Source organism: Podarcis tiliguerta (genome assembly GCF_965153285.1).
Source record: "Podarcis tiliguerta genome assembly, chromosome: 8".
In the NCBI taxonomy this organism is placed as follows: Eukaryota; Metazoa; Chordata; class Lepidosauria; order Squamata; family Lacertidae; genus Podarcis; species Podarcis tiliguerta.
The window spans coordinates 83102748-83126852 of NC_139541.1; the positions used below are offsets into that span (position 1 = coordinate 83102748).

At 47.9% G+C, this 24105-nt stretch overlaps 1 protein-coding gene across 2 annotated transcripts; it reads right to left on the minus strand.

Annotated features, from left to right (window-relative positions):
• Nucleotides 1–304: 304 nt before the first annotated feature.
• Nucleotides 305–23504, minus strand: LOC310684407 (cytochrome P450 2F5-like). Of its 2 annotated transcripts, none has more exons than XM_083455524.1 (10): nt 23063–23504; nt 15664–15826; nt 12704–12853; nt 9915–10075; nt 8625–8801; nt 7304–7445; nt 5474–5661; nt 3484–3625; nt 2049–2446; nt 305–1000 (listed from the first exon to the last, which is right to left on the minus strand). In XM_083455524.1, the coding sequence occupies exons 1-9, from the start codon at nt 23246–23248 to the stop codon at nt 2265–2267; spliced, it is 1491 nt and encodes a 496-aa protein (XP_083311650.1). In that variant the 5' UTR covers nt 23249–23504; the 3' UTR covers nt 305–1000; nt 2049–2264. The 2 variants fall into 2 exon arrangements, with proteins under 2 accessions (XP_083311650.1, XP_083311649.1); XM_083455523.1 differs by having other exon boundaries at nt 1185–2446.
• Between the last annotated feature and the right edge of the window lie 601 nt (nt 23505–24105).

The following is a 24105-nucleotide window of genomic DNA, read 5'->3' on the forward strand; positions in this document are numbered from 1 at the left end:
GGGGCAAGAGGGAGACAGTCCATGGGGCTGGGGGCTGGATTATTTGCTATCGCAAAGAGCTGCCCTCAAGAGGGGGACCTACTGGGACCTCACTGGCAACGGCAGGCATCCGGCTGATTTGGGGCCCAAACCACGCCAAACCAGGTGTATCAGGACAGAGAAAAGGAACTATGGAACTCCCTGCCACCAACTTGGATGGCTTAAAAAAAAAAGGATTTGACAGATTCATGGAGAAGACTATTGAGGGCTCCATTTACACCCTCACATTTTGTGTGGCTCACTCAGATTAAACCATAAAGAAACCTTTTGAGTCGTTTAAAAAGGTGCCCCTAATGGGAAAGAAGCAAATTTCTTATTAAATATTTTGGTTTGTGCATGAGTGAGTGCAATTGATTGCATCAGCGCTAGGTGGCAGCAAATCCTCGTGTCAATGACTCTTCCAAGGCGCGTCAGACCAAATTTGAGAAGCCCGGGCATTAAAGCGATTGCTGCCTAAACACTTTCAGACAGCAGAATCCTGGAAATGTCCCGGACATTGTGGACGTAAGCCAACCCTAAATTAAGCTGCTATTCCTGGATCCAACTTCATTCATGCGGATGAATTCATGAAACTCAGTACCTCCAACTGGATTTTGAATAGATGTGCGATTTGTTGCTACTGCTTTGAAATTTATTTCTCGGCGGGTCGTGCTGCGAGCAGCTAGTCCACACAATGTTTTTAATAGGGCAGGGGGCACTGGGGATGAGTTTACGGAAGCAGGGCGCGGGTGGCCCAAAAATATTTGGGAACGGGCTGCTTTAACGCATCTGAGCGACACCTGTGGAAACTGCAAAAAGGTTGAGGATGTAGAGCTGAGAAAGGCAGGCCAAGTTTGGAGCAATTTCTGCAAAGCAAGAGGGATCATGCATGCATGTTAATAATATGTACAGGTGAAACTCGGAAAATTAGAATATCGTGGAAAAGTTCACTTATTTCAGTAATTCAACTTGAAAGGTGAAACTAATATATGAGCCGGCTGAGCTGGTGCCGGCTCACTGGAGCAGCTTCGTCACGCTGGCCACGTGACCCGGAAGTGTCTGCGGACAGCGCTGGCTCCCGGCCTCTAGAGTGAGATGAGCACACAACCCTAGAGTCTGTCAAGACTGGCCTGTATGGGCAGGGGTACCTTTACCTTTACCTTTACCTTAATATATGAGATAGACTCATGACATGCAAAGCGAGATAGGTCGAGCCTTTATTTGTTATAATTGTGATGATCATGGCGTACAGCCGATGAAAACCCCAAATTAACAATCTCAGAAAATTGGAATATTAAATGATATCAGCAAAACAAGGATTGCAAATAGAGCAATATTGGACCTCTGAGAAGTAGAAGCATGCATATGTACTCAGTGCTTGGTTTGGGCCCCTTTTGCATCAATTACTGCCTCAATGCGGCGTGGCATGGATGCTATCAGCCTGTGGCCCTGCTGAGGTGTTATGGAAGACCAGGATGCTTCAATAGCAGCCTTCAGCTCTTCTGCATTGCTCGGTCTCATGTCTCCCATCTTTCTCTTGGCAATGCCCCATAGATTCTCTATGGGGTTCAGGTCAGGTCAGGGTTCAGGTCAGACGAGTTTGCTGGCCAATCAAGCACAGTAATCCCATGGGCATTGAATCAGGTTTTGGTAGTTTTGGCAGTGTGGGCAGGTGCCAAAGTCCTTTTGGAAAATGAAGTCAGCATCCCCAGAAAGCTCGTCTGCGGAAGGAAGCATGAAGTGCTCCAAAATCTCCTGGTAGACGGCTGTGTTGACCCTGGACTCAATGAAGCACAGTGGACCAACACCAGCCGATGACATGGCTACCCAAATCAACACAGACTGTAGAAACTTCACACTGGACTTCAAGCACCTGGCATTGTGTGCCTCCCCATTCTTCCTCCAGACTCTGGGGCCTTGGTTTCCAAATGAGATGCAAAAGCTGCTCTCATCAAAAAAGAGGAGCCATGTCATCAGCTGGTGTCAAAGAGATTTGGGGAGCCATGTCATCAGCTCTTTATTAGTTTCACCTTTTAAGTTGAATAAACGAACTTTTCCACGATATTCTAATTTTCCGAGTTTCACCTATACAAGGTGCAGAATAGGGATGCGTGACGGCCCAGCTGTTTGTTGGGGGGGGGGGTCAGTGAAGCCCCATGCCTGGTTGTGGGTCCAGCGCCAGTGCTGAGCATCTCTCTCTGGTCCTGTGGCAGGTGAAGGAAGCTATCTCTGTGTCCCGCCTCCAGCTAGCGAGGGAGGAGCCTGAATTCGAAGGGGCGGGGCACGTTGCCCAGGCCGGTGCATTGGGGCGTCAGGTCGATCTGCGCAGGGGGGACCGTGGGGTGGAGGCTGAAGTGCTGGAGGATAGTGGTGAGGAAGAGGAAGATTTCCATCCGGGCCAGGCCGGCCCCCAGGCAAATGCGCTTCCCTGCAGGCGAGGAGCAAAGAACAGGGTTTAGAATCCGCACAATACTGGGAAGCGATATAAATAGAAAAGAATGTAAGTTGTTTTTATATGCAACAACGGCAGCAATAATATTATTGGCACAAAAATGGAAACAAGAAGAATTACCGACGATGGAAGAATGGAGGATGAAACTAATGGACTATGCAGAATTAGACAAACTAACAGGAAGGATTCAAAATCTGTGGGACCAGAAATTCACAGAAGACGGGCGTAAATTTACAGACTACCTGAAAAGTAATTGTGATGATCAGACTATGTTGGTAGGTTTGCAAGAAGTTTTGTGAGGAGAATTATTGGAACTATTGCAAAAATGGATAAAGGGGAGGAAGATTAGTTATGATAATTAAAGGCAGTATGAATTTAAGAAATGCATAAGAAGCGGTTAAAACGGTGGATTATCAGAGGTGCTGATGGAAGTCCAAAAAAGATTGTATAAGTGGTGAAGTTTTGTGGAAAATCCACCTCTCTCAGAGACTCTAGCAGCTGCATGTTGCGTGATAGTTTTTTCAAAATCTTTCATCGCTCTTGTGCAAACATTGTTTAGCTAAGGACCACTGTTGTGCAAGGCTTCAATAATACACACACGTGTATTTAAATCTATCCTGCTCATTAGGAAACACAGTGGTTTTTCTTGTGCACTTCCTGCGGCACCGGTGGAAGGAAAAGGCATTGGAGGAATGAACATAAAATAAGAAGTGCTTGCAGGATCAGGTCCATGGCCTATCAAGTCCCAACCAGATGCCGCTGGGAAACCTGCAAGCAAGAAGCATTTCCTTCCACATCAACTTTATGGATGCTGTATTTATGTAACACAAACACAGCAGACCAACTGACGGCTCTATTTCTTGAGCATCGTGACACCTCCCTTGTCTTACAGCTGATTAAGGAAGCAACGATCCAAACTACACCTTGTTTTAATTTTTGCAGCCCACCCCGGGACCTTTCCGGGTACCAAAACCTCCTCCGAACGGCCTTCCCTCCCTCTTCCGCTTCCCTACCTGGGGCGAAAGGCATGAAGGCATCGCTGCTTTTGAAAGCACCGTTTTCATCCAGGAAGTTGGCTGGGTTGAAGGCTGTGGGGTCCTTGAACCGGGTTGGGTCATAGTGCACTGAGCTCAGGAGAGGAATCACGTTGGTGCCCTGCAGTGAAATTTGGCAGGGAGAGAGAACGGGAGTTGTTAGGATTGTGGATTTGTTAGGATTTTGTTTTACTGACCAGGTTTCCCTCATAAAGGGAAGATCCAAATTAAATGGGTGGTGAGAAAGTAAGAACACCCCCATCATTCAGCCTGGACACTGAGATCCAGCGCCGAGGGCCTTCTGGCGGTTCCTCATTGTGAGAAGTCAGGTTACAGGGAACCAGACAGAGGGCCTTCTCAGTAGTGGCGCCCACCTTGTGGAACGCCCTCCCTTCAGATGTGAAGGAAATAAGCAGCTATCCTATCTTTAAAAGACATCTGAAGGCAGCCCTGTTTAGGGAAGTTTTTAATATTTAATGCTGTATTGTTTTTAACACTCAATTGGAAGCCGCCTAGAGCGGCTGGGGAAACTCAGCCAGATGGGCAGGGTATAAATAAATTCATCTGCTTCTGGCGAACCAGAGCAGCACACGGAAACGCTGTTTACCTTCCTGCCGGAGCGGTACCTATTTATCTACTTGCACTTTGATGTGCTTTCGAACTGCTAAGTGGGCAGGAGCAGGGACCGAGCAACGGGAGCTCACCCGCCGCGGGGATTTGAACCGCCGACCTTCCGATCGGCAAGTCCTAGGCTCTGTAGTTTAACCCACAGCGCCACCTGCATCCCACAGCAGGTGCTGTTAAAAAGGTAAAGGTACCCCTGCCCGTACGGGCCAGTCTTGACAGACTCTAGGGTTGTGCGCCCATCTCACTCAAGAGGCCGGGGGCCAGCACTGTCCGGAGACACTTCCGGGTCACGTGGCCAGCGTGACAAGCTGCATCTGGCGAGCCAGAGCCGCACACGGAAACGCCGTTTACCTTCCCGCTAGTAAGCGCTCCCTATTTATCTACTTGCACCCGGGAGTGCTTTCGAACTGCTAGGTTGGCAGGCGCTGGGACCGAACAGCGGGAGCGCACCCCGCCGCAGGGATTCGAACCGCCGACCTTTCGATCGGCAAGCCCTAGGCGCTGAGGCTTTTACCCACAGCGCCACCCGCGTCCTGTTGGGTATAGTATATAAAGAGCAGCATGTAACTCTTTCAGTTCCCTGGTGGATGGCTTGGTGAATGGGTCACACTTATTGATATAATGTAATTTAGTGTAAGAAGGAGTTTTTGTTTTTGTTATTAAACCAGGGAAAAGTTACTTCTGCATTTCTTGAATGTGTGGTCTCCTCAGCACGCCTTCTGCAGCCTAACTAATCTGCGAAATAGCCAAGACCCAAGGGTCCTTTAGCCCAACCCTGTGGTGGGAGGGGGAAGTTTGACATCCAGGACATAGCTGTCAACTTACAGATTTGAAAATAAGGGACCTGCAGCCTCGAAAATAAGGGATCAGCAGCCAAAATAAGGGATTTTAGTCAACCAGCAGCCAAACGGAGCCTCAAGCGATGGTTCCCACAGCGCAGCAACCCGGCAAAGGGGATGCAGCAAGGGAAACCACCGTCACCTCTCCGCTGGGAAGCGCTGAGCAAAGGCGAGTCCCCAGGCAACGCGGCCGATTCGATCGGCACAAGGCATGCAAGCTCCACCCCCCCCAGTCGTTCTTAGACTCCTTATTGGGTGAGCAACGCAGCCAAGCAACACAGTTGGAGCCTCCCTCCTCCCTGGCCGGCAGGGAGGGAGGGAGAGGAGCTGCTTCCTTTGAAACCCGGGAAATTTAAGGGACATCATCAATAAGCAGCGGGACATGGCGCTGGGATAAGGGAGTTTTCCGCCAAATAAGGGACGGTTGACAGCTATGATCCAGCAACATCAGGATGGCCTCTTTGCAGTGAAGGAAACTGGGCTGGGGTTTTTCTTCTTCTGACCTTGGGCAGCAGGAAGCCCCTGAAGGGGGTGTCGCGGGTGACGGCGCGAGGGAGCCCCATGGGCAGGATGCTGATGTAGCGCTGGATCTCGTAGAGGACGGCCTCCGTGTAGGGCATGTGCTTGCGGTCAGACAGGCAGGGGGGGCGGTCCGGCCCGATCACGTGGTCAATCTCCTGGTGGACTCGAGCTGCAGGGAGATGGACGGGAGGAGGAGGAGGCAATGGTTCTTGAACCCAGTGCTTGAACTCACAATCACAGCAATGCGGGAAACTCCCCTGACCGCTAACCCCACTGGGAACTGTAGTCCTGCGACATTAGGAGGGCACCTGGTCCCCCCTCCCTCCTCGGAGATACTGCCAGGTAGTGCAGCTGTCAGGACCTTCTGCATGCCAAGCAGGTGTCCTGCGTGCCTAGCCGCCTGTTGCCTGCCTTCTGCCGGCTTTCCTTTAGAAGCATCGTATAATAATAATAAGAATAAAAATAATAAGAATAAAATTTTTTATTTATACCCCGCCCTCCCCAGCCAGAGCCGGGCTCAGGGCGGCTAACACCAATAAAATCACAGTAAAAACATAATAGGGGACCAATTTAAAACACAGGTTAAAATGCAGTTTAAAATGCAGCCTCATTTTAAAAATGGCCGATAAATCAAGACCATAAGGGGAGGGAAACATAAGGGTCAGACTGAGTCAAAACCAAAGGCCAGGCGGAACAGCTCTGTCTTGCAGGCCCTGTGGAAAAATGTCAAGTCCCACAGGGCCCTAGTCTCTTGTTTCAGAGCGTTCCACCAAGTCGGGGCCAGTACTGAAAAGGCCCTGGCCCTAGTTGAGACCAATGTAACCTCCTTGCGACCTGGGACCTCCAAAATGTTGTCATTGGTGGACCTTAAGTTTGGGCTGCAGGGAACCAGTCTAGGGCACGGGTTGACCAGGTACTTAATGGACACGTGAAGTGGAGAGTAGTACAATTACTGTCTATCTGCAAGAGGCCTGTTGGTGAGCGAGATAGGCAATGAGCTGCAATGGCAACGGTTCCCTTCCTCCCAGGTTGCACTTCTACGTGATCACAACAAGCCAACGGGAGTTGCCGCCACAACCAACGGCCGACATGCACCGCTCCAAAAAGCCGCCACACCTGCAACGGAACACGCCGGAGCCAGCCCTGGGACGCGCCGCCCGGGAGACGGCAGAGGGGGGCCGGCAGTGGAAGGAAGCGCCAGAGCCCCGGGAGGAGGCGGAGGACAGCGGGGAGCTCCATGCAGGAGGTACGCAGGTCAAGGTGGGCCCCGGGACCCTCCACACATCCCCACTCTTCCCACCTCCTGCCTCCAAGGTGGCCGCCGCCCAGACACAGCCCAGCAGCATGGTGCGTTGGGAGGGACCCAAATGGTCATCTGGTCCACCCCCCACCCCCCGCAATGTGGGGGTCGTGTTAGGATATTTCTGTTCCATCTTAAAAGGGAGCAGGCTTTGAGTCACAGAGTCTGCGTATTTCCTGTTTTCACAGGATGTTTCTGTTGTGTCTTTGTTTTTGTTTCTCTCTCTCTGCCGGAACACTGAAGCAGGCAGTCATGTTTTTCTTTGTTCTGATCAACGCAGAAATAAACTTGTAAATAATGCTCTCCTGAGTGCATCTTTCGCTGTGTGCATTATCTGCTGATAGAGCGTGCACGGCTCTGGAATGTGGCAAGCTATTTCTGGAGCTCGTGTCGCTAATTGCTGATACTGCGTGTCTACGGGAGATCAATGGACGTCCAGAGACGACGAGGAGTCATGATGGACTTTGTCTCCCTGGCAGTATCCCAACAGGTCGCAGCTCCCCCCCCTCACCTGCCACATCGGGGTGCTTCATGAGGATGAGGAAGCTGTAGCGCAGGGTGGTGCTGGTGGTTTCGGTGCCCCCGAAAAACAGGTTGTGGGTGGTCATCACCAGGGTCTCCGTGTGGAAGTAGCTCAGAGGGTCTTGTTTCTCCTGAAAGAGAGCAGAGGGGAGGCTGCATGCGCAAGGATGGATTGCGGATTGTGTTCTCCTGCGGGGGAAAGCTTGGCTCCCCCCTCCCTTGTGATATTCCAGCCCCCTCCAATTCTGCAGTTCTCTGATTTTATATGCCCACTCGACCGCTTTGATTGGCGGACCTGGCGTGACTACGGGAGCCACGTAACTCCTGTTCCGCATCTGCAAGAAATCGGTCTGTTAGTGTGGCAGCACCTGAACTTTGGAACTCCCTGCCAATTGATACCAGGCAGGCACCTTCTCTGCACTTGTTTAGGCAAAGATGTTTAGAGGGATGCAGGTGGTGCTGTGGGTTAACCACAGAGCCTAGGACTTGCCGATCAGAAGGTCGGCGGTTCGAATCCCCGCGACGGGGTGAGCTCCCGTTGCTCGGTCCCTGCTCCTGCCAACCTAGCAGTTCGAAACCACGTCAAAGTGCAAGTAGATAAATAGGTACCACTCCGGCGGGAAGTTAAACGGCGTTTCCGTGCGCTGCTCTGGTTCGCCAGAAGCGGCTTAGTCATGCTGGCCACATGACCCGGAAGCTATACGCCGGCTCCCTCGGTCAATAAAGCTCAGAATCGGCCACGACTGGACCTAATGGTCAAGGGTCCCTTTACCTTCACCTTTTACCCAGATGTTTAGAAATCCGATCCATTGCTATTTTACAATGTCTTAAACTATTGCTGTTGCTTTTTAAAAAACTGCTATATTTTTCCGTGTATAAGACTAGGTTTCCCCCCTAAAAAATAATGTCCAAAATTTGGGGGCATCTTATACACAGATAGACACCCCCCCTCACATTTTCTTAAATCGGAGTCTCCAAAAATGTGTGTGTGTGTGTGTGGGGGGGGGTCCTTATACATGGGGGCGTCTTATAGATGGAAAAATACGGTAATAATTCTATTTTTTCATTGTTTTGTAAACCACTTGGAAGTTTGCTTCGTTCCTTTTCCCATACAAGGTGTTCCTAAATTTTACGAATCAAATAAATGAATAGTAGACAAGGCTCTGATAGCCTACTGGAGACCTCAGGGCAGGGTTTTTACGCCAAACGAATGGAGCAGCCGGGGTGATGGCTGGTGGCGGCTGAAGGCCTTTGGGTGCTGGGGTGGGTGGGTGTCCTGGGGGCAGATGGACCCCCCTCCTTGGAGGTACCTGCTCCATGCGGATGAGGAAGCAGTCGATGAAGTCCCGCGGGGCGTCGGGGTCCAGATCCTTTTGGTGGCACCGAATGCGCTCTGCGATAAACTGACGCAGTTTCTCAAAGTTGCGGAAGATTTGGTGATGGGGCCCCGGCAGGATGTCCATGAGGCTGGGGAAGATGTTGTAGAGCTGGGGAAATGGGGAGAAGGAGAGGTAATAATAATAAAATTATTATTATTACAGTGGTACCTTGGGTTACATACACTTCAGGTTACATACGCTTCAGGTTACAGACTCCACTAACCCAGAAATAGTGCTTCAGGTTAAGAACTTTGCTTCAGGATGAGACCAGAAATTGTGCTCCGGCGGCGCAGCAGCAGCAGCAGGAGGCCCCATTAGCTAAAGTGGTGCTTCAGGTTAAGAACAGTTTCAGGTTAAGAACGGACCTCCAGAACGAATTAAGTACTTAACCCGAGGTACCACTGTATTATTGTTATTATTATTATTTATGCCCTGCCTCTCAATTTTATGATTCTATGATCCTACTTTTATTTGATGTGACATTTGTTATCATACTGTGTCATCTTATAAATAAAAAGGTAAAGGGACCCCGACCATTAGGTCCAGTCGTGCCTGACTCTGGGGTTGTGGCGCTCATTTCGCTTTATTGGCCGAGGGAGCCGGCGTACAGCTTCCGGGTCATGTGGCCAGCAGGACTAAGCCGCTTCTGACGAACCAGAGCAGCGCACGGAAACGCCGTTTACCTTCCTGCTGGAGTGGTACCTATTTATCTACTTGCACTTTGACGTGCTTTCGAACTCCTAGGTTGGCAGGAGAAGGGACCGAGTAACGGGAGCTCACTCTGTCGTGGGGATTCGAACCGCTGACCTTCTGATCCTAGGCTCTGTGGTTTAACCCACAGCGCCACCCGCGTCCTTTTCATGTTATAAATAAATATAGGTAATTAATAATAACCCCAATGGGAGCTGCTTCACTCTCACAGACGCAATTTGTTGGAACCTTGGAAGTCACAGTCATTTTCACCCGACATCAATTTTCCTTTGGAATCAGGTGGGGAAAAGAGACCCTGAATGACCTGATTCAAATTTGTTCAGTGTGAGGGTTTTTAAGCAGAGGATATTCCCTAGCTGTGTTTCCCGGCTTGCAGAGGGTTGGACTAGATGACTCTTGTTGTCCCTTCCAGCTCCACGTTTCTGTGAGTTTTAGCCCCAAAGGGGTGGAGAGCAGCAAGTGGGTCTCCTCCGATGCTTGGACCCACCCTCTTCCCAGGCCCCTCCTCACCTCTCCCCAGATGGAGCTCATGATCTTGAAGTTCTCGTTGAAGTGGTCCAGGAGGGTGAGGAAGTTGGCGTCTTGGTATTCATAGCGCTGGCCAAACACCACGGCACAGATGACGTTGGAGACGGCTCGGCAAACGGGGTTGATGGGGTCGAAGGGAGCCCCTGTGCGGAGAGAGGAAGAGGAAGAGGAGTCCTTATATTTACAAAATATAAGCAAAATATTGCAAATACATACAGACATATATATATATGCCGTATTTTTCGCTCCATAAAACGCACCTGACCATAAGACGCACCTAGTTGTTAGAGGAGGAAAACAAGAAAAAAAAATATTCTGAATGAAACAGTGGATGTATGTTTTTTGTGGTTCATGCTGTGGCCACAGACATGTGATCTGATGGTGAATGTGGGGTGACCCAATGCTAAAATCCTGAGGATCCCTGTGGATACGTGCTTTGTAACCATGTTTTTGCACCATTGCAGCCCCCTCCCAGGCAGCCTCCTTTATCTCTAGCATCCCTTATCTAGCGTCTCTCCCTGATTGGCAAACGATCAGCAGCTTTGTTTCAACACCCACTTCCCTCTTTCAAAAAACCACACACCAAAAAACCATGATCTGCTTTTCACCCCTGGGCAATTCAGCTCCAGGGACCATGCATTCGCTCCATAAGAGGCACAGACATTTCCCCTTACTTTTTAGGAAGAAAAAAGTGCGTCTTATGGAGCAAAAATACGGTATTTCAAATAAGCACATATATATCAAAAAAGGAACAAAGGAGAAAAGAAGAAGAAAAGAAAAAAGAAGAAGAAATAAAGAGAAAAGAAGAAGAAAAGTTGGAAGAATTTCTTCCAAATTTATTCTACAAATATCTCAATATGAAAATAATAATAAAATTTCATTGATTGACTTCCATCGCTTACACTGCACTTCCTATATACATTTTAAGCAAGATTTTATTTGTTATTCCGTATTTTCCCCATACAATCTCACACAAATATTCTAATCAATAAGTTTTCTAAATCTTTCATAAATCTATTCTAAACACAACCAAAACCTTACCTTTAATCCTTGTCTACATAAATAATCATTTAGACATTTCCATTGTTTCTGGATTATATTTTTTGGTTTTTGTCTTATCGAATTGGTCAACTTTGCTAATTCCAAGTATTTGCATAATTTATTCAACCATTCTTTGGTTGGAACATAATTTCCTTTCCAATTATTGGCTATCAACATTCTCGCTGCTGTGGTCGCGTACAAGAAAATATTAATTTTGTCATTCGGGATGTCTCCATTCAAAATTCCTAATAAATATGATTCTGCTCTTTTATTATGTAATGTTTTTATTAGCTTTTTAATTTCCAACAGGACGAGGAGACCTTGAGGGGGCCTGATACGGAAGGGGGGGCATGTCTTCTTCACCTCCTTCTTCGCTACAATATATCCATTTATTTCCAATTGTCAATGTCAAAAGGACTGAAATCTATAAAATTCATAGAAAATCAACGTGCCAATTTGCTCAATTTCTCTAGGACTCCATGACACCTCCCCTGTCCTCCATAATCCCTCAAGCAAGGTGTCAAGACCCTAATCCTGTCAAATCACTCTGCCAAGCCTTTCCTCTGGGCAATGCCAGGTGGCAGACTATGCATACATGGACCATTGTCTTCTCATCACCGGTACTCAGGATGTGCTTATCTGCGCAAATCTCCAGCTCTGCATATTCCCCCCTCCCTCCTCCATATGTTAATCCTGTGTAACCCAACCTCTTCTTAATGTATTCATGATGTAATCTGTGTAACCCAACCTCTTCTTAATGTATTCATGATGTAACTGGGATGTATTTTGCACTGTATTCTGGGACATGGAGGGAAGTTTCAAAAGTTCATGTCCCCCTTTCTCGCTGTTCAATCTCGCCTTGAACCTGTTGCGCAATAAACATGGATCTTCTGCAGTTTGCTCCTGTCCCGGCTGAGCTCATTTTCCTCCGCAGGGACCCGCGGACTTAGTCCGACGAGCTGGGTGGCAGAGCAGCCTCGTACCCAGATTTTACCGTAACAGGGCCAGAGGGGTTCCTACCTTGGGGGACCTTAAAGCGAGCAGATAAATAGGTCCTCACCCACAGCTCCACCCTACCTCCTGAGTGCACCCCTGGGCCATGTGGTGTGACCAGTCCTGGGACCAGCCCTGCCCTTTGAGGGGGGGTGTCTCTGCATCTAAAATAGGCTCAGCCCTGCCTGCACCCTTCCTGCATCTATAGCCAGGTGAGAAGAAGAAGAAGAAGAAGAAGAAGAAGAAGAAGAAGGGGAGGAGGAGGAGGAGATTGGATTTGATATCCCGCTTTATCACTACCTGAAGGAGTCTCAAAGCGGCTAACAATCTCCTTTCCCTTCCTCCCCCACAACAAACACTCTGTGAGGTGAGTGAGGCTGAGAGACTTCAAAGAAGTGTGACTGGCCCAAGGTCACCCAGCAGCTGCAGGTGGAGGAGCGGGGAATCGAACCCGGTTCACCAGATTACGAGTCCACCGCACTTAACCACTACACCACGCTGGCCTGCACCTCAAATCACTGCTCTGAAAAATGGGGAAAGGGGAGGCAAGTGTAGCTTCCCTTGCCGTAGACTGATCCTAAGAATACCAGAAGAACCTGGTGGCTGGATCAGGCCAAAGGGAGCCCATCTAGTCCGGCATCCATATCTCCAAGCGTGGAGGAGGCAGAGCAAAGCCGTCCTGGTTAGTAGCCGCCTCCTCTTCCGAAATCCTCTCCTGCCCACCATCAAGGACTCACCACCAGTTTTCTTGAACTCCTGGACCAGGAACTGGGCCTCTTCCTGGATCCGGCCTTCAATGCTGCTCGTTCCCATTCCAAAGTTCTTCAGGGTGTGCAGAGCGAAGCGGCGGAGTACCTTCCACTTCTCCCCGTTGGAGAAGGCGATGCCTGTAGGAGTCATGGGGAGCTGTGGGTCAAGGGGGGCATGGGGGGGTCTGGGTGGTTGGTCTCCCTGCCCAAAGCTGATTTCCTCCCTTCCACTCCATGGGGACACCCCAAGACCTTCCTGAGGGGCAGCCCATCTGGAAGCCAATGTGAGGAGGTGGCTTGGGAGGCCATGGAAGCCAGGGGTGGCTAATTCCCCCCCCAATGCAAAATTACAACAAAAATTACAAACATAAAATCCAAAACAAAGCAGTACAAACAAGAAAAGACAAAAAGCAAAAAGCAAACATACACGCACGCACACACACACACACACACACAACACAACAGGAACACACATCTACAAAGAAAACCATATCATCATACTAATCATTATGTACATATACACATATTGACTTCCTTCCTTTGTTCTGAGACCTCAAAATTTTTAATCTTTCTAAATTGTTGTGTCGAATGTAAATTACCTCTATCTTTATACTTTTTACACCATTTTTCATTTTCTTTAACCCTGCAAAGCTTCATTCGTTACATACCGATATACTTACTCCAGAACAATGTCTTTTCATATATTCTTTAACACAATCCCATTCTTCTAATTTTTGGTCCAATTGTCCCCTTAAGAATGCTGTGAATCTTGCCAGATGTATATATCCACAACATTTAATTTGCCATTCTTTCATTGATGGGATTTTTCTCCCTTTCCAGTTTTTTGCTATAAGCCTCCTGGCAGCTGTTGTCATATAGAAGAATACTTTCCTTTGGTTGTCAGGAATATTGTTTGTGATTATACCTAAAAGGAATGCCTCTGGTTTTTTACTAAAAGATATTTTAAACATCTTTTTGATTTCTTCATATATTTCATTCCAAAATTGTTTTACAGGTCGGCATTCCCACCACATGTGAAACATGGTTCCTATTTCTTTCTTAATAATAATAATAATAATTTTTTATTTATACCCCGCCCTCCCCAGCCAAGGCCGGGCTCAGAGCGGCTTACAAGCAATAATAAAAACAAGATGAATGATTACAACTTAAAAACAAAAGTAAAATACAACATTAAAATAATGGAACATTAAAATATTAAAATGTAGCCTCATCGCAGGAGGAGAAGGAAAAGAAAAAAGAGAGGGAGGGAGGGAATCAAATTGGCTCCAAGCCGAAGGCCAGGCGGAACAACTCTGTCTTACAGGACCTGCGGAAAGAAATCAGATCCTGCAGGGCCCTGGTCTCATGAGACAGAGCGTTCCACCAGGCCAGGGCCAGAGTTGAAAAGGCCCTGGCTCTGGTTGAAGCCAATCTAACTTCCTTAGGGCCTGGGACCACTAGGGTGTTGCTATTTATGGACCTTGAGGCTCTCCGTGGGGCATACCAGGAGAGGCGGTCCCGTAGGTACGAGGGTCCTAGGCCGTGAAGGGCTTTAAAGGTCAAAAGCAGCACCTTAAATCTGACCCTGTACTCCACCGGGAGCCAGTGCAGCTTGAAAAGCACTGGGTGAATATGCTCCCATGGCAGAGACCCCGTGAGGAGCCTCGCTGCAGCATTCTGCACCCGCTGGAGCTTCTGGGACAGCTTCAAGGGCAGCCCTGCGTAGAGCGAATTACAGTAGTCAAGCCTGGAGATGACCGTCGCATGGATCCAACAGGTATGCAGGGGTGGCTAATTGATGCCTCCTGCCCACATTGCTGAACTACAACTCCCCTTCTCTTCCTTTACCCTTGGCTGTGCGGGTTGCTGGGGATGTAGCTCAGAAACCTCTGGAATAGCTGAATCGTAGAGTTGGAAGGGATTCCAAGCTTCATCTAGGACAAAACCTCTGTAATGCAGGAATCTCAACTGAAGCATCCATGGCAGATGGCCATCCAACTTCTGCTTAAAAACCTCCAAGGAGAAGCCCCAACAATAACAGAATGGCATAATAAACTAAAAGAATTTGCCGAAATGGCGCAGTTGACAAATAGCCTGAGAGGCAATTCAAAACAAAAATTGATGGAAAACTGGGATAGATATAAGATATATGTTCAAAAATATAGTAAAGGTTTGCTTTTTTGTTGTTGCTGCATCACACTGGGGACTCGTGTTTAGCTTGTGGTCCACCAAGACCCTGAGATCCTTTCCACAAGCCAGGTGTCCCCCCAGTCATTGATGAACACCCTGGAGCTGACCCCTCTTTCATGTCCTTCTGGTAAGAGTTGTTTGAGAGCCAGACAGAGGGTGTGGGGGTGTGGCAGAGGTCCGGGGCTGACCCTCCCTGGAGATATTTCAGCTGAGGGTGGAGGGAGATTGTTATGTACTGAGTTGAATAGGATCCAAACTGCAGCAGTCTGATTGGTCCTAGAACAATAGGATCCAAAATGCAGCAGTCTGATTGGTCCTAGAACAATAGGATTCAGAATGCAGCAGTCTGATTGGTCCTAGGACAATGCAGCAGTATGATTGGTTGGCAGGAACCACCCAATCATGCTCCAGATAGAAGTGAATCCCCAACCTGATTGGCTTACAGTAGAATTCCGGAATTAGCCAATCATGGGCAGCCCATTGTGTAAATAATGTATATAAAGCAGATACTTTGAGGGGACTTTCATTCATTCCTCCTCACCACTATGAGCTGAATAAAGAGCATGAAATCACTTTGCGACTCTGAATATATTTCAGAGATATTTTGGAGATACTGGGATGGCCAGATCCTACCTTGCAGATCCTGTGCTGAGCTTGGTCCTAGACATTCCTTTTAACTCTATCTCATTGCTGTCTTTAAGTCTACCCCTCTGGGCTCCTTTGCTAGCTGACCTTTGGGGTGGGGGCCGTCTTCTTACCATTGCCCCTGGTGAAGCGATAGAAGACTGGGAAGTCGCCACGGCCGCTGAAGTCATCCGCCTGGTCCACCAGGGCCTCCTTCACCGCCTGGTATCCACAGAGGACCACGCAAGGCAGTGACCCCAAGTGGATTGTGTAGATGGGGCCATAGCTCTCGCTGAGCTGCAAAAGGGAAGGACAGGGCACAGCAGTTGAATCACAGAATCACAGGAACGTAAGGGCCTGGTTCCTGGATCAGGCCAATGGCCCACCTGGCCCAGAATCCTGTTCTCATAGTGTCCAACCGGATGCCCATTACACAAGCAGGATTTGAGCGGCAGACCCCTCTGTCTACCTGTGGTTTCCAGCAACTGGGGTTCAGAAGCATCGCTGCCTGAAAATGATTTACAGATGTTATTTAACTGCCAGGCGCTGTGGGTTATACCACAGAGCCTAGGGCTTGCCGATCAGAAGGTTGGCGGTTCGAATGCCCGTGATGGGGTGAGCTCCTGTTGCTCGGTCCCTGTTCCTGCCAACCTAGCAGTCCGAAAGCACGTCAAAGTGCAAGTAGATAAATAGGTACCGCTCTGACGGGAAGGTACCGTATTTTTCGCCCTATAGGACACACTTTTCCCCCTCCAAAAATGAAGGGGAAATGTGTGTGCGTCCTATGGGGCGAATGCAGGCTTTTGCTGAAGCCTGGAGAGCGAGAGGGGTCGGTGTGCAATGACCCCTCTCGCTCTCGCTCTCCAGCACGCCCCAGGCTTCGCGCAGCTCTCCGCAAGCCGTGGGAGAGCTGCGCGAAGTTGCGGATAGCAGCCTGTTCTGGTGGCCCGCGCCGGGGGGGGGGGAATAATATTTTTTTTCTCTATTCCCCCCCAAAAAAACTAGGTGCGCCCTATGGGGCGGAAAATATGGTAAACGGCGTTTCTGTGCGCTGCTCTGGTTCGCCAGAAGTGGCTTAGTCCTGCTGGCCACATGACCCGGAAGCTGTACACCGGCTCCCTCGGCCAATAAAGCGAGATGAGCGCTGCAACCCCAGAGTCGGCCATGACTGGACCTAATGCTCAGGGGTCACTTTACCTTTACCTTTAGACTTGCTAAAATGTATAAGACTAAATCATATAAATGCTGGAGATGCAATGAGGCTGAAGGTACGTTCTATCATATGTGGTGGACTTGTAAAAGGGTAAAAGAGTATTGGGAAATAATTTATAATGAAATGAGAAAAATGTTTAAAAGTACTTTTCCAAAAAGACCAGAGTCCTTTTCTCTCTCTCCAAATCCTTTATTATTTTATTCTCATAATATACATTCTTTACAACAAACAACCCAAAATAAACAGACAACTCCAAAATAAAATCATATGTAACAAAACCATAAGTCTCATGTTTTCATTTACACTGATCTCCTCTCCGATACCTTGACTTGATATTTCTTGCTGCTTTCTGCTTTCCTTATAGAATCTTTATAAAAATTTAAATCTCTTAAATCCTATACCAATCTTTAACAATTTCAATTAACCTTCCTCCCCCACAGCCCAGTACTTCCCCCCACCTGTGTGCAATCTTCTTTACCTATTATTATTTTTGTTATTGTTGCATTATTCACTTTATTTGTTATTCCATCCTTAATATATTATTATCCTATCTCCTTGCGCCTTTTAAACTTTTGCATATTAATTTTTTAAGCTCCAGCACTGACTTTTTTCATGTATTCCTTAACACATACCCACAGAGTCCTTTTCGTTGGGGATAATTCAGATGGAAATTCCCAGGTGTCAAAAAGGCTACTTATGTATGCTACTACTGCGGCTCATGTTTTGTTAGCCCAAAAATGGAAAAGGGGTGAGGAGAAGAATGACAACTTAAACTGATGAATACACGCAGCTGGCAGACTTAACTTATAGAATAAGAGAACAAGAAGAATATTCGTTTAAAGAAGAATGAAAAGTGTTTAATGGGTGAAAATTGTGTACATTTGAAAGCATTGGCAGCATGAAGATAAATACAACAGGGTAAATAAGTTTTGATGGATGTTAAAGTGGAATATTGAATGGCTTAGTTTATGTAAAATATGCAGGGATCTATGGCATGCAAACTGAACCATGGAAGGAGAAGAGGGGAACTCATTGATATTTGAAGGTTGTTGAAATGAATAGTCTAAAATGTAGGAAGACACAAGATCTACCCACCCGGGAAGAATGGCAGATGAAGTTGATGGACTACATGGAACTGGCGGAAATGACTGGCAGAATCTGAGACCAGGGAGAAGAGTCGGTGGAAGAAGACTGGAAAAAGTTATTATTATTACTAGATTATTTACAGAAATACTGCAAAATTAATGAATGTTAAAATGTTGGAATGAAGTTATATGGCTTTAGTAGAAATGTTATAAGGATTTAAGTATAAATAGATTAATGAAATTTTAAAAGTAAAATAAGGTTAGAATGTGTTAAGATAATTATTTGACAGATAACAGAGGAAGATGGAAAGGAATTGCTGAAACATTTGACAGAAGTGGAATACAAAAAGGGAGGTGTGAGGAGGTTGGTGAAACAAGTGAATGAAAGATATTGAAATTGTTTGAGTGTTTTGAATTGTTTTGTTTGGTTTGTTTAGTTTAATGTGTTTAGTGTTATGTAGTGTCTTTTTATCGTCTTGTATTGGTTTTTATTTTTCTGTTTTTGTTTGGTTTTGCAATGTTTAAATTGTTCAAAAAGTAATAAATATTATTTTTTTAAAAATGAATAGTCTAAAATGTAAAATACAAAAACTTCATAAAAATTATATATATAAAGAAACATCACTGCCCCCAGTTGTAGGGCTGGAAGGGACCCCCCCCAACTCCAACTCTGCAATTCTGTGATTCTATGATGTGATACTTGATTGCGATGGGAAATTCGATGCAACAAAATACCAATGGTGGGAATTGCAAAGGATGACATTATTAAATTCCTATGCCACCCTTCATCTGAAGATCAAAAGGCGGTTTGCACTTTAATAACAGAAAACACACACACCATCATAACGTACGAAAACGATAATCCAAGCTATCAGGTTCTTTGATCTTAATTTCATTGCTCCTACCATCTCCACAGAAGGACACTGACAGCTCCGGCTCACCTGGGATTAATCTTTAACGAAAGGCCCAGATCGCATTTCTTGGCCCAGAAGCTTCTGTTGCTCAACCCTAATTGCTCAAGGTAATACCTCTTCTCGGAAAATACGGACTCACCCATCTCTTCCAGATTTCACCCTGTTTTGGCAGGACTAGAAAGTTGTTGTGATGCCGCCCAGGGTGGCTGGGGCAACCCAGAAAGATGTGTGGGGTATAAATAGTGAGATTATCATTATGGAACGGGACATCCCTATTTTCATCAGAGAAATGTTGGGATATGGTTACCAGATGTCCCCGTTTCCAGGGGACAGTCCCCCGATTTATGATGCCTTATGAGGAACGGCTAAGGGAGCTGGGCATGTTTAGCCTGGAGAAGAGGAGGTTAAGGGGTGATATGATAGTCATGTTCAAATATATAAAAGGATGTCACCTAGAGGAGGGAGAAAGGTTGTTTTCTGCTGCTCCAGAGAAGCGGACACGGAGCAATGGATCCAAACTACAAGAAAGAAGATTCCACCTAAACATTAGGAAGAACTTCCTGACAGTAAGAGCTGTTTGACAGTGGAATTGGCTGCCAAGGAGTGTGGAGGAGTCTCCTTCTTTGGAGGTCTTTAAGCAGAGGCTTGGCAACCATATGTCAGGAGTGCTCTGATGGTGTTTCCTGCTTGGCAGGGGGTTGGACTCGATGGCCCTTGTGGTCTCTTCCAACTCTATGATTCTATGATTCTATGAAATCTGTCCCCAGACAAAATCCATCCCCGGAATGTCCCCGGATTTCATTTAATGTCCCCGGATGTATATTTGAAGTGTTGTAGATTTATTAGTAGGGAATGAATGTTGCGTGATTGGTTCAACGGCACAAGACACATCATATGAGGACTTCCGGTGAGGCAAAATGGCGGGCGCCATGGCAGCGGCCAGCTACTGAAGCCTGCCAGAGCCAACTGCGCTACCAGGCTGGCATGGGCTGATGAGACTGCTGCTGACAAGGGGGAACTGGGGACACCCAGCGCATCAACTGGGGGAACCACTGACCCCCCCCTGTGACCCAAATCAAGCCAGGAGCAAGAGCGCCCGGCCACCCGACCCACTGCCCAGTGGCACTCTGGGGCCAGGAAAACCCCAGAGCCGACGCAGGGAGAAGGAGGAGAGGACAAGGAGAAGGAAGAGAGAGAAAGAGGAAGGAGAAAAAAGAGGTGAGCCCCGACCTTGCTGCGCCACTGCCACTGCCGCCGCTGAGGACAGGTAAGAGAGCTCCGGGATGGCAAGGACATGTGGCTGAGCCCAGGCGGACCCGAGCCTACTCCACGGCAGCTGGCATTCCAAGAAAGCAGGCTGGGACCCAGAGGAAGGCCACAGAACAGAGGAGACCACAGAACAGAAGATATTACTTCTTAATTAAAACAACTTTTTAAAAATAACTTTTTTGCTGCAGCGAGGCTCCTTACAGGGTCCTTGCCGCGGGATCACATTCATCCTGTGCTTTTCCAGCTGCACTGGCTCCCGGTGATGCTGGTTTAAGATGCTGGTTTTGACCTTTAAAGCCTTATGCGGCCTAAGACCCACGTACCTATGGAACTGCCTCTCCCGGTATGCCACGCAGAGGACATTAAGGTCCATAAATAGCAACGCCCTAGAGGTCCCGGGCCCTAAGGAAGTCAGATTAGCCTCAGTCAGGACCAGGGCCTTCTCAACACTGGCTCCACCCTGGTGGAACGCTCTGTCTCATGAGACCAGGGCCCTGCAGGATCTGATTTCTTTCCGCAGAGACTGCAAGACAGAGCTGTTCCGCCTGGCCTTGGGCTTGGACTCAGTCTGACCCTTATGTTTCCCTCCCTTTATGGGATCTATGGGCTACTTTTAAAATGAGGCTGCATTTTAAATTGCATTTTAACCTGTATTTTAAATTGGGGTGTCCCCCCCCATTATGTTTTTACTGTAATTTTTACTGGTGTTAGCTGCCCTGAGCCTGGCTCTGGCTGGGGACAGCGGGGTATAAATAATAATAATAATAATAATAATAATAATAATAATAATAATTCTCTTTTTAAAAAAGTGTCCCCAATTCTTTGGAAAAAATCTGGTAACCTTATGTTGGAGAGTATGCCATCCTGGCCAGTAGCCATCAATAGCCATCAACTGGAATGGGAAACTTGCAAAGTCAGAGGGGATGTGAGGCACACTTGGAGGGCTCCATGGGGCTGCTTCAGTGGCGTAGCGTGGGGGGTGCAGGGGGGGCCGGCCGCACCGGCCACAACATCTGGGGGGGGGGGGAGCGCTCGCACTCGCAGCTCTCTGCCCCTACTAAAATCCACGGGTTAGGGGGTGCAAATTACTTGCCTTGCCCCGGGTGCTGACAACCCATGCTACGCCACTGGGCTGCTTCATAGGTACCTCTGCCTCCCCATTGCCCTGACTGTGAAGTCCAACTGGGCAATTAATTCCACAATTGCCCAGACCGGATACAGTGGCGTAGCGTGGGGGATGCAGGGGGGGCCGGCCGCACCGGCCGCAACATCTGGGGGGGGGCGTGCTCGCACTCGCAGCTCTCTGCCCCTACCTGGCTCACTCACTCTCTCTCACTGCAGTGCTGGCTGTGCGAATCCGATCCGAGCCGCCGGGTCGCCGACCACTGTGGAGGGGAGGGTGCCAGGCGTGCAGTGCGGTGCGGAGAGAGAGGGACTATCTGGGGGAGGGACAGTGCAGCGGGGGCGCAAATTACTTGCCTTGCCCCGGGTTAGGGGGCGCAAATTACTTGCCTTGCCCCGGGTGCTGACAACCCACGCTACGCCACTGACCGGATACATCAGCTAGTCGGCTGTTTAGCCAGGATTTAAGTCATGAAAAGAAAGATTTCCCCAGCTGATTATGCTTCCCAAACCTCTTTTATCTAATCCCAGATGCTGACTCACTTTCCAAATGATGAGGGAAAAGGTGGGTGGGGGACAAATTGACTCCCCTTCCCCATTCTAGACAAATTATGCCGGCCTGTCGCCTTCTGGTAATGGTAGCCAAGATGGGCCACCTCTGCCACAGTTGGAAGACCTCTGCCAACTGTGGAAGAGTGGCAGATGAAGATGATGGACTTTATGGAGCTAGCTGACCTCACCGGGAGAATCCGCGACCAGAAAGAAGAGGAATATCAAGAAGATTGGAAGAAATTTAAAGACTATTTGAATAAATATTGTAATATCAAAAATTAGAAGTTCCCTGAAAGTACCAAACAGGCCTAGGATTAAATTAGGAGTTAGTTAAATAAATGAGATTTAGAATGTTAAGAAAAGTTGGGAAATCTGATTATAATTGGAATATTGTCTTTGAATAATGATATTGGAAAACTGTTACATTCAGATAGAAGGAAATTCAGATGGGAGGGACTAGAGGAAGTTAAACAATATGTTTAAGAGGTTGGAAGTTTAATTAATTAACTAATTTGTGTTGTTTATGTGTTTGTTGTTATATTCTCTGCTTTTATTCGTTTTATTTGCTCTATTTGCTCTTTTATTTTTGTTTTACTTGTTTTACAGTATGTGTTATATTTGTATGAAACTCAATAAAAATTATGGGGGGGGGGGAAGATGGACCACCTCTGCTTGCCCCTGGTATTTTGAGCCATGGCTTGGCTGTAGTTACTGAATGGGGTGCAGAATCAAAGAATCGTAGCACTGTAGAGTTGGGAGGGAACCCGAGGTCATCTAGACCAACCCCCTGAAATGCAGGAATATCAGCTAAAGCATTCCTGACAGGGGACCCTCCAACCTATACGAAAGACCCTCCAAGGAAGGAGAATCCACTCCCTCCACAGTCGAACAGCTCTTACTGTAGTCAGAATCTCCTTTCTTGTAACTTGAAGTCACTGGTTCGAATCTTACCCTCCAGGAGAAAACGAGCTTCTCCCGCCTTCCACGGGACTGCCCTTCAGATATTTTACAATGGCTCTCTCCTATCTCCTCTCCCCCAGTTTGAGCAGCAGCCTGGCTGTGGTTACGGAAAGCAGGAGGCAGTCCGCCCACGTTGAGTGTCCCAGTCTTCATGACTTCACAACTGCTGGCTCCGAATAAAACTCATGTCTCGAATTGTACTCTGGCTGTTTTGCAGAGCCTGAGTGACCCCCTGCAAGAGGCCCTGGGCTCTATGGGGGAAGCTCTGGCGGCTAAACCGGTTTCACAGGTGCCTGTGGTCGCTGGCTTGGCCGTGAACGATGACAGGTCAGGCGTTTCGCTCAAGCACAAAACTCAACCATTTAAGTTACCCCTGGAAATAAAGAGGAAATAAAGAGAGAGAGAGGCTGTCTCTTACCTTTTCCAGAGATCGGTGCATTTCTTTGGCGTCTAACTGGAAGAGGTTGCCTACGAAAGGCAGCGGGGCTGGGCCAGGGGGCATCTTCCCATTTTTCCTGCTCCTGCTTTTCCCATTCAGGTACAAAACCAAGCAGGAAAGGCACAGCAGCAGCAACGCTGGGGTGGTTGCCCCGCTGAGGTCCATGGCTGCAGAGAGAGGATGAACTGGACAGTAAATATATGAGTGCGCATGTATTTCCCCCTGTATTTTACTCCTGAAGTTTACGGCTGTTTACCGTCCTGCTCGGGCCTGGAGCCGTCTCCCCCCCGCAAGGCTGTAGGGAAGGTCTGGCAGGGAGCCACGCAGCCCGTCCGGGTTTCCTGCCCTCCAGCAGGACGTTGTTGTAAATCAGCCAAGCCGGTGGGGAAAGGCGGCCAACTCCAGCTTCAGCTCTCGCTCTCGACTTGAGATATATTTGTTTACATTCCCAGCTTCCAGCTGCCAAAGCAGGATTTTTGAGTCATGCACACTTTGCAGGTTACGGCTCGTGATGTCTAATCTCAAAGTCTTAGAAACATAGAATCATAGAATCATAGAGTTGGAAGAGACCACAAGGGCCATCGAGTCCAACCCCCTGCCAAGCAGGAAACACCATCAGAGCACTCCTGACATATGGTTGTCAAGCCTCTGCTTAAAGACCTCCAAAGAAGGAGACTCCACCACACTCCTTGGCAGCAAATTCCACTGTTGAACAGCTCTTACTGCCAGGAAGTTCTTCCTAATGTTTAGGTGGAATTCTTCTTTCTTGTAGTTTGGATCCATTGCTCCGTGTCCGCTTCTCTGGAGCAGCAGAAAACAACCTTTCTCCCTCCTCCACGTGACATCCCTTCATATATTTGAACATGGCTATCATATCACCCCTTAACCTCCTCTTCTCCAGGCTAAACATGCCCAGCTCCCTTAGCCGTTCCTCATAAGGCATCGTTTCCAGGCCTTTGACCATTTTGGTTGCCCTCCTAGATAGACTGCCTAGACTACCTAGATAGACTGCCTCTGGACCT